This window comes from Oncorhynchus mykiss, chromosome 9 (assembly GCF_057628025.1).
Source record: "Oncorhynchus mykiss isolate SJ-2025 chromosome 9, ASM5762802v1, whole genome shotgun sequence".
Classification (NCBI taxonomy): Eukaryota; Metazoa; Chordata; class Actinopteri; order Salmoniformes; family Salmonidae; genus Oncorhynchus; species Oncorhynchus mykiss.
The window spans coordinates 11,298,175-11,309,592 of NC_143030.1; the positions used below are offsets into that span (position 1 = coordinate 11,298,175).

General features: G+C 46.6%; 1 protein-coding gene across 1 annotated transcript in view; it reads right to left on the reverse strand.

Annotated features, from left to right (window-relative positions):
- Positions 1-200: 200 nt before the first annotated feature.
- Positions 201-11,418, reverse strand: part of m1ap (meiosis 1 associated protein) — a 59,546-nt gene continuing 48,328 nt past the window's right edge. Inside the window, exons 10-13 of the mRNA XM_036987250.2 lie at positions 8,821-9,024; positions 5,674-5,789; positions 5,173-5,251; positions 201-431 (exon numbers count right to left, since the gene is read on the reverse strand). Coding sequence (XP_036843145.2) covers positions 252-431; positions 5,173-5,251; positions 5,674-5,789; positions 8,821-9,024 — 579 coding nt within the window. The 3' untranslated portion in view covers positions 201-251. The remainder of the gene's footprint in view (positions 432-5,172; positions 5,252-5,673; positions 5,790-8,820; positions 9,025-11,418) is intronic.

Here is an 11,418-nt window from a genome sequence, read left to right on the forward strand (position 1 = left end):
GTGTTGTTGAGCTGTTATTGGTGTTGTTGAGCTGTGGTGGGTCTATCTCCTGTAGTACATTTTTGCTGTTTTATTGAACTATCATCTTTTGAGATGTTTGTTCTCAGGACTCCATTGTGAATGAGACACTGGTCTCAACTGGGATCCCGTGAATAAATAAAAAGTTCAGTAAAAAAATAACAAAATGAATCTATCAGTACTATCAATCTATCAGGGGAAACTTCACTCTGGAGAAAGCTGCAATAATAGTCTCACAGCATCATCAGCAAATCGTCGTCGTGGGAACAGAGGGGTGTGGCGGTGACCCGGGGGTCTGGGGTCATGGTGAGGGTTGGGCGAGACATCTTAGAGGGAGGAGGGGCCGAGGGGAGGGGCGCCACGGTGGCCCTGACTCTCCTGTTACCCCCCTGGAACTGACGACCCTGCTGCTGCTGCTGCTGCTGAGGGGGATGGAGGGAGGAGATAGAGAAGAAGGAGTAAGTTCCTGCGTATTGTGTGGGAGAGAGAACAAACACCGTTGTAAATACAACTCATATTTATGTTAATTTATTTTCCCTTTTGTACCTTAACTATTTGCACATAATATGAAATGTATAATGTCTTTATTCTTTGGATGTACATCTTTATTGTTTATTTCACTTTTGTAGATGATCTAAATTTAGCAAAAAAAAGTAACGTCCCCTTTTTCAGGACCCTGTTTTTCAAAGACTACAGGGCGACAGGACGGACAGCTGATCATCCTCACAGTGGCAGACCACATGTAACAACACCTGCACAGGATCGGTACATCCGAACATCACACCTGCGGGACAGGTACAGGATGGCAACAACAACTGTCCGAGTTACACCAGGAACGCACAATCCCTCCATCAGTGTTCAGACTGTCGGCAATAGGTTGAGAGAGGCTGGACTGAGGGCTTGTAGGCCTGTTGTAAGGCAGGTTCTCACCAGACATCACCGGCAACAACGTTGCCTATGGGCACAAACCCCCCCGTCTATGGACCAGACAGGACTGGTAAAAAGTGCTCTTCACTGACGAGTAGCGGTTTTGTCTCACCAGGGGTGCTGGTCGGATTCACGTTTATCGTCGAAGGAATGAGTGTTACACCGAGGCCTGTACTCTGGAGCGGGATCGATTTGGTGGTGGAGGGTCCGTCATGGTCTGGGGCGGTGTGTCACAGCATCATCGGACTGAGCTTGTTGTCATTTCAGGCAATCTCAACACTGCGTTACAGGGAAGACATTCTCCTCCCTCATGTGGTACCCTTCCTGCAGGCTCATCCTAACATGACAATGCCACCAGCCATACTGCTCGTTCTGTGCGTGATTTCCTGCAAGACAGGAATGTCAGTGTAGCCCGGATCTCAATCCCATTGAGCACGTCTGGGACCTGTTGGATTGGAGGGTGAGGGCTAGGGCCACTCCCCCCAGAAATATCCGGGAACTTGCAGGTGCCTTGGTGGAAGAGTGGGGTAACATCTCACAGCAAGAACTGACAAATCTGGTGCAGTCCATGAGGAGGAGATGCACTGCAGTACTTAATGCAGCTGGTGGCCACACCAGATACTGACTGTTACTTTTGATTTTGACCCCCCCTTTGTTCAGGGACACATTGTTCCATTTCTGTTAGTCACATGTCTGTGGAACTTGTTCAGTTTATGTCTCAGTTGTTGAATCTTGCTTGTTATGTTCATACAAATATTTACACATCTTAAGTTTGCTGAAAACAAACGCAGTTGACAGTGAGAGGACGTTTATTTTTTTTGCTGAGTTTAGTTCACTTGCTCTGGCAATGTTAACATGTTTCCCGTGCCATTAAAGCCAGAGAGAGGGAGATAAAGGGTCGAAGACTAAGTCACTGTGTATTTCACATTACAAAGCATTTAGTTATTTACTAGAAAGGGAGTGGAAAGAGAAAGTGACAGAGAGAAAGACAGAAATAGACGAGAGAGGTGAGATACTGTTAAAGGGGAGGAGGGAGAGAGAGAGAGGCAGACCTGTCTGTCAAGAGACGACAGGCTATGTGCACACTGCCCACAAAATGAGTTGGAAACTGAGCTGCACTTCCTAACTTCGTGCCAAATGTATGACCATATTAGAGACACATATTTCCCTCAGATTACACAGACCCACAAAGAATTTGAAAACTAATTCAATTTTGATTAACTCCCATATCTATTGGGTGAAATACCACAGTGTTCCATCACAGCAGGATTTGTGACTTGTTGCAACAAGCAAAGGTCAACCAGTGAAGAACAAACACCATTGTAAACACAACCCATATTTATGTTTATTTATTTTCCCTTTTGCACTTTAACTATTTGCACATTGTTACAAAACTATATATAGACATAATATGACATTTGAAATGTCTTTATTCTTTTGGAACTTTTATGAGTGATGTTTACTGTTCACTTTTTCTTGTTTATTTCACTTAAGTTTATTATCTATTTCACTTGCTTTGGCAATGTAAACTTATGTTTCCCATGCCAATGAAGCCCCTTGAATTGAGAGAGGTCAGGGGGAGAGAGCGAATCACTGTCACATTACATGATCTATTTGCATTGCAGGAGACCTTATCAGAGATGACCCATAAAGGTAACACACACACACACACACACACACACACACACACACACACACACACACACACACACACACACACACACACACACACACACACACACACACACACACACACAACCAAATGACCTGATCAGGAAACACTATGGGCTGTAGTAATAGCTGATAGCGACATGTATGGCATGATAATGAGTGACTAGGAGTTCATAGCACCAACAGACTGGCAACTCAGGCTAAAAGAATACCTAAGAATTGACTAAAAAGAAGAAGTCTATTGGTTGTGAGGTAATCATTGGAAGACACAGAAGTCTCCACGGTAACGGCCGGGTGACAGTTCCAGTTCCGCTCTCTCTCGTCTCTCTGACCCAGATTGAGACAGGGCGATTCGATTCGCTCAATCACTCCTCTAATACAATGAAATCACCCTGGAGACAGAGTGTGTGTGTATGAGTGACTGTATGTTTGAGTGAGTGAGTGCGTGTGTGCGTGTGAGAAACTTTTGCTAAATATGTCTCTGAAGTCAAGAAGTAAAATACTGCCATCTAGTGCATACTTTCAGAAGTAAAATTATCAGCTATATCATAATACAACATCTATATCATTTATATAATCTATAACATCTATATCATAATACAACATCTATATAATTTAAATGATCTATATAATACAACATCTATATAATTTATATAATCTATATCATCTATATAATCTATATCATTTATATAATCTATATCATAATACAACATCTATATAATCTATATCATAATAGAACATCTATATAATCTATATCATCTATATAATCTATATCATTTATATAATCTATATCATAATACAACATCTATATAATCTATATCATAATAGAACATCTATATAATCTTTATAATTTATATAATCTATATCATAAAACAACATAATCTATATCATAATACAACATCTATATAATCTATATCATTTATATAATCTATATCATAATACAACATCTATATAATCTATATCATTTATATAATCTATATCATAATACAACATCTATATAATCTATATCATAATACAACATCTATATAATCTTTATAATTTATATAATCTATATCATAATACAACATCATCCATATCATAATACAACATCTATACAATCTATATCATTTATATAATCTATATCATAATACAACATAATCTATATCATAATACAACAAGGAAGTAATACTAAGTGTATGTTGTGTAGTAAGCTGTTAGTAGCCCATGTGCCTCACCCTAATAAATCGGTCTATTTTCACCTCTTAATTTCATCTACTGTTCTGACTTGGTGGTGAACATGTAGCCTATAACCTGTTTTTGAGAAATATAATCATTGAATATTGTAAGAGCTTTCATTGTCTGCTTCTATGCCCCCATTATTTATCTTACGGTTCTGACTTGGTGTACAGGGAAAACACTGTAAGAACGGCCCATGTTCTGAATTCTGTTGCTGTACATTTCAAAAGTGCTGAACAAATAGTTATATTGACTACGTCCGTCCTACCTCCCTCAATGTCTTCATCGAAATTACGGATTGCCTCTTATCCGCTCGTCGTCCCCCTTATGCCATAGTTAGTACATCTCAATCGTCAGTAGAAACCACATTTGTTTAAGCAAGTCAGCCATATCAGCTATGTTTTTTTAAAAGGCAGTAAATGAGGCTGAATGAACCGTTATAGTTCAATTCATGTGTTGTTTAGTGTTGTTGCTTTGCTGGCATGTATCGCACATTTTTTTTGTTGCCCCACCAAGATTTACATACTAAAATCACCACTGCACAGAGATACCGTGACGAGATCCTGAGGCCCATTGTCATGCCATTCATCCCGCGGCCATCACCTCATGTTTCATCATGATAATGCACAGCCCCATGTTGCAAGGATCTGTACACAATTCCTGGAAGCTGAAATTGTCCCCGTTCTTCCATGGCCTGCATCCTCACCAGACATGTCGCCCATTAAGCATGTTTGGGATGCTCTGGATCGACGTGTACGACGGCGTGTTACATTTCCCGCCAATATCCAGCAACTTCGCACAGCCATTGAAGAGGAGTGGGACAACATTCTACAAGCCACAATTAACAGCCCGATCAACTCTATGTGAAGGAGATGTGTCGCGCTGCATGAGGCAAATGGTGGCGAGACCAGATACAGACTGGTTTTCTGATCCAATCCCCTTCCTTCTTTTAAAGGTGTCTGTGACCAACAGAAGCATATCTGTATTCCCAGTCATGTGAAATCCATAGATTAGGGCCTAATTAATTATTTAAATTGACTGATTTCCTTATATGAACTGTAACTCAGTAAAATCTTTGAAAAAAATCGTTACATGTTTCGTTTATATTTTTTGTGTTGAGTATATCTTGTGTGAATGTTAGTCCACTACAATCAAGTTGAAACAGAACAAACAGCTCAAGTATAACCATGAACTTTGACCCCAGTCATAAATGTCCAACGGTTAAACTAATCATTCACCAGGAACACATCATAAGCAGAGAAAAAGATGGTTCTGTGGTCATAGAAACGGAGAAACAGAGTCAAGGATCGTTAGTAGTAGACTGAACAGGGACAAACAAACCTGTCTTGGCTGTCGAGCGGGTGTAGTCGACGGGCCCACTGCTGGCCGTGGTTGGTCCCTGCGGGGAGTCTGTTGGGGTCTGTAGGGGAAATGACAGATCAACTGTTGTATTGTAGTAAGGGTGGTGACAGCAAGTACCTGTATGGATATGAGGGTGGTGACAGCAGTCCCCTGTATGGATATGAGGGTGGTGACAGCAGTCCCCTGTATGGATATGAGGGTGGTGACAGCAGTCCCCTGTATGGATATGAGGGTGGTGACAGCAGTCACCTGTATGGATATGAGGGTGGTGACAGCAGTCCCCTGTATGGATATGAGGGTGGTGACAGCAGTCACCTGTATGGATATGAGGGTGGTGACAGTAGGTACCTGTATGGATATGAGGGTGGTGACAGTAGGTACCTGTATGGATGTAAGGGTGGTGACAGTAGGTACCTGTATGGATATGAGGGTGGTGACAGCAGGTACCTGTATGGATATGAGGGTGGTGACAGCAGGTACCTGTATGGATATGAGGGTGGTGACAGTAGTCCCCTGCTCCTTAGGTGCTGGTAGAGGTTACTCCTCAGAGAGAGAGGGTTGAAGAGAGACTCTTCTTCTAGCTGACCCACACAACTCTGACAAGAGAGAGAGGAGAGAGAGAGAGAGAAGAGAGACATAGAGATCTTTTTATTTTACCTTTATTTAACCAGGTAGGCTAGTTGAGAACAAGTTCTCATTTGCAACTGCAACCTGGCCAAGATAAGGCAAAGCAGTGTGACACAGACAACAACACAGTTACACATGGAGTAAACAATAAACAAGCCAATAACACAATAAACAAGTCAATGACACAGTAGAAAAAAGAAAGTCTATATACAGTGTGTGCAAAAGGCATGAGGAGGTAGGCGATAAATAGGCCATAGGAGCGAATTATTACAATTTAGCAGATTAACAGTGGAGTGATAAATGAGCAGATGATGATATGCAAGTAGAGATACTGGTGTGCAAAAGAGCAGAAAAAAACTATGGGGATGAGGTAGGTAGATTGGGTGGGCTATTTACAGATGGACTATGTACAGCTGCAGCGATCGGTTAGCTGCTCAGATAGTTGATGTTTAAAGTTGGTGATGGAAATAAAAGTCTCCAATTTCAGCGATTTTTGCAATTTGTTCCAGTCACTGGCAGCAGAGAACTGTCAGGAAAGGCGGCCAAATGAGGTGTTAGCTTTGGGGATGATCAGTGAATTATACCTGCTGGAACGTGTGCTACGGGTGGGTGTTGTTATCGTGACTAGTGAACTGAGATAAGTCGGAGCTTTACCTAGCATAGACTTATAGATGACCTGGAGCCAGTGGGTCTGGCGACGAATATGTAGCGAGGGCCAGCCGACTAGAGCATACAGGTCGCAGTGGTGGGTGGTATAAGGTGATTTGGTAACAAAACAGATGTGCCATCAAACTAGACTGCATCCAGTTTGCTGAGTAGAGTATTGGAAGCTATTTTGTAGATGACATTGCCGAAGTCGAGGATCGGTAGGATAATCAGTTTTACTAGGGTAAGTTTGGCGGCGTGAGTGAAGGAGGCTTTGTTGCAAAATAGAAAGCCAATTATAGATTTGATTTTAGATTGGAGATGTATAATATGAGTCTGGAAGGAGAGTTTACAGTCTAGTCAGACACCTAGGTATTTATAGTTGTCCACATATTCTAGGTCGGAACCGTCCAGGGTGGTGATGCTAGTCGGGCGGGCGGGTGCGGGCAGCGAACGGTTGAAAAGCATGCATTTGGTTTTATTAGCATTTAAGAGCAGTTGGAGGCCACGGAAGGAGTGTTGTATGGCATTGAAGCTCGTCTGGAGGGCCAGAAGTATACAGAATGGTGTCGTCTGCGTAGAGGTGGATTAGGGAATCGCCCGCAGCAAGAGCGACATCATTGATATATACAGAGAAAAGAGTCAGCCCAAGAATTGAACCCTGTGGCACCCCCATAGAGACTGCCAGAGGTCCAGACAACAGGCCCTCCGATTTTACACAATGAACTCTGTCTGCAAAGTAGTTGGTGAACCAGGCGAGGCAGTCATTAGAGAAACCAAGGCTTGATTCGGGTGAAGGCTTTGCGAGTAGCTGTGGGGGGGGGGAGCTGTTGGCCGGGGTTAGAGAAGCCAGGACGAAGGCATGGCCAGCCGTTGAGAAATGCTTATTGAAATTTTCCATTATCATGGACTCATCAGTGGTGACCGTGTTACCTAGCCTCAGTGCAGTGGGAAGCTGGGAGGAGGTGCTCTTGTTCTCCATGGACTTCACAGTGTCCCAGAACTTTTTGGAGTTAGAGCTACAGGATGCAAACTTCTGCCTGAAAAAGCTGGCCTTTGCTTTCCTGACTTCCCTGAACAGTTGCATATCGCGGGGACTATTTGATGCTATTGCAGTCTGCCACAGGATGTTTTTGTGCTGGTCGAGGGCAGTCAGGTCTGGAGTGAACCAAGGGCTGTATCTGTTCTTGGTTCGGCATTTTTTTGAACGGGGCATGCTTATCTAAGATGGTGAGGAAGTTACTTTTAAAGAAAGACCAGGCATCCTCAACTGACGGGATGAGGTCAATATCCTTCCAAGATACCCGGGCCAGGTCGATTAGAAAGGCCTGCTCGCAGAAGTGTTTTAGGGAACGTTTGACAGTGATGAGGGGTGGTCATTTGACCGCGGACCCATAGCGGATACAGGCAACGAGGCAGTGATCGCTGAGATCCTGGTTGAAAACAGCAGAGGTGTATTTGGAGGGCAAGTTGGTCAGGATGATATCTATGAGGGTTTACGGATTTAGGGTCGTACCTGATGGGTTCCTTGATGATTTGTGTGAGATTGAGGGCATCTAGCTTAGATTGTAGGACTGCCGGGGTGTTAAGCATATCCCAGTTTAGGTCACCTAACAGAACAAACTCTGAAGCTAGATGGGGGGTGATCAATTCACAAATGGTGTCCAGGGCACAGCTGGGAGCGGAGGGGGGGTCGATAGCAGGCGGCAACAGTGAGAGACTTATTTCTGGAGAGGTTAATTTTTAAAATTAGAAGTTCAAACTGTTTGGGTATAGACCTGGAAAGTATGACAGAACTTTGCAGGCTCTCTCTGCAGTAGATTGCAACTCCTCCCCCTTTGGCAGTTCTATCTTGACAGAAAATGTTGTAGTTGGGTATGGAAATCTCAGAATCTTTGGTGGCCTTCCTAAGCCAGGATTCAGACAAGGCAAGGACATCAGGGTTGGCGGAATGTGCTAAAGAAGTGAGTAAAACAAACTTAGGGAGGTTTCTGATGTTGACATGCATGAAACCCAAGGCTTTTTTGATCACAGAAGTCAACAAATGAGGGTACCTGGGGACACACAGGGCCTGGGTTGACCTCCACAAGAAAGAGACATAGAGAGAGACATTTGTAATGTCTTTATTCTTTTGGAACTTCTGTGAGTTTAATGTTTACTGTTCATTTTAATGTTTTTTCCCTTTTGTTTATTATCTATTTTACTTGCTTTGGCAACGTATGTTTCCCATGACAATAAAGCCTTACATTTAATTGAAATTGAGAGAGAGAAAGAGAGAGGAGAGACATACAGAGAGAGAGTGTGTGTATGTATATTTAGTCATAGTAAAACAGGTGATTTATCTACAGTCTGTACCTGTATGGTGGTGAGTGCATCAGGTGGGGGGTCCTGATTTGAGACAGGCAGTTGGCAGGGCAGCAGCAGCTCTCTGTTTGCCACAGGTTTGAGGAGGAGGGAGAGAGAGGCAGAGGGCTGAAGGAGGTAGTGGCAACACACACCAGAACCAATAGAACTGGAACCAATAGGCTCTGAACGCACCAGTAGGAACCAGTCACGAGCCTGGAAAGAGAGAGGGAGCATTGAGGAGGAGGGAGAGAGAGAGAGAAAGAGAGCAGAACAGACCACCCCAGACAATGACCATGGCCTCCACATCACAGCAGGGCAGACAATTGAAGAACCCCAGGGGATCACAACCTCTCTGAGCACCCTCCCTGTCAGCCACCCTCCTGACAACCCCCCCTGTCAGCCAACCTCCTGACAACCCCCCCTGTAAGCTACCCTCCTGACAATCCCCCCTGTCAGCCACCCTCCTGACAACCCCGCCCTGTCAGCCACCCTCCTGACAACCCCCCGTCAGCCACCCTCCTGACAACCCCCCCTGTCAGCCACCCTCCTGACAACCCCCCCTGTCAGCCACCCTCCTGACAACCCCCCCCGTCAGCCCCCCCTGATAGCCTCCTGACAACCCCCCCTGTCAGCCACCCTGATAGCCACCCTGACAACCCCCCCTGATAGCCACCCTGATAGAACTCCTGACAACCCCCCCTGATAGCCTCCTGACAACCCCCCCTGTCAGCCACCCTGACAACCCCCCTGATAGCCACCCTGACAACCCCCCCTGATAGCCACCCTGAAATCCCCCCGTCAGCCACCCTGATAGCCACCCTGACAACCCCCCTGATAGCCTCCTGACAACCCCCCGTCAGCCACCTTGATAGCCTCCTGACAACCCCCCCTGTCAGCCACCCTGATAGCCACCCTGACAACCCCCTGTCAGCCACCCTGATAGCCTCCTGACAACCCCCCCTGTCAGCCACCCTGACAGCCTCCTGACAACCCCCCCGTCAGCCACCCTGATAGTCACCCTGACAACCCCCCCTAATAGCCATCTTGATAGAACTCCTGACAACCCCGTCAGCCACCCCGATAGCCACCCCGACAACCCCCCCTGATAGCCTCCTGACAACCCCCCCTGTCAGCCACCCTGATAGCCACCCTGACAACCCCCCCTGAACAACCCCCCCTGATAGCCACCCTGATCACCCCCCTGATAGCCACCCTGACAACCACCCCTGATAGCTCCCCTGACAACCTCCCGATAGCCACCCTGATAGCTACCCTGACGACCCCCCCTGATAGCCATCCTGATAACCCCCCCTGATAGCTCTCCTGACAACCCCCCCTGATAGCCACCCTGACAACCCCCCTGTCAGACACCCTGATAGCCTTCCTGACAACCCCCCCTGTCAGCCACCCTGATAGCCCTCCTGACAACCCCCCGTCAGCCACCCTGACAACCCCCCCTGTCAGCCACCCTGACAACCCCCCCTGATAGCCACCCTGACAACCCCTCTGATAGCTCTCCTGACAACCCCCCCTGTCAGCCACCCTGATAGCCCTCCTGACAACCCCCCCTGATAGCTACCCTGACAACCCCCCGATAGCCACCCTGACAACCCCACCTGATAGCCACCCTGACAACCACCCCTGATAGCCCTCCTGACAACCCCCCCTGATAGCCACCCTGATAGCCCTCCTGACAACCCCCCCTGTCAGCCACCCTGATAGTCCTCCTGACAACCCCCCTGTCAGCCACCCTGATAGCCCTCCTGACAAACCACCCTGTCAGCCACCCTGATAGCCTCCTGACAACCCCCCGTCAGCCACCCTGACAACCACCCCTGATAGCCCTCCTGACAACCCCCCCTGATAGCCACCCTGATAGCCCTCCTGACAACCCCCCCTGTCAGCCACCCTGATAGTCCTCCTGACAACCCCCCTGTCAGCCACCCTGATAGCCCTCCTGACAAACCACCCTATCAGCCACCCTGATAGCCTCCTGACAACCCCCCGTCAGCCACCCTGACAACCCCCTCTGATAGCCGCCCTGATAGCTACCCTGACAACCCCCCCTGATAGCCACCCTGATAGCTACCCTGACAACCCCCCGTCAGCCATCCTGACAACCCCCCGTCAGCCACCCTGACAACCCCCCCTGATAGCCACCCTGATAGCTACCCTGACAACCCCCCCCCCCTGATAGCCATCCTGACAACCCCCCCTGATAGCCATCCTGACAACCCCCCCTGATAGCCACCCTGACAACCCCCTGTCAGCCACCCTGATAGCCTCCTGACAACCCCTCGTCAGCCACCCTGATAGCCTCCTGACAACCCCTCGTCAGCCACCCTGATAGCCCTCCTGACAACTCAAATCTATTGGGTGGAATTCCAGAGTGTGCCATCACAGCATCAAGATTTGTGACCTGTTGCCACAAGAAAAGGGCAACCAGTGAAGAACAAACACCATTGTAAATACAACCCATATTTGTGTTTATTTATTTTCCCTTGTGTACTTGAACTATTTACACATCATATTAACTTTTGTTAGTGTAATATTTGAGGAGGAGGGATAGGGAGGCTGACAGCTGTAGTGGAAACAACACCAGAACCA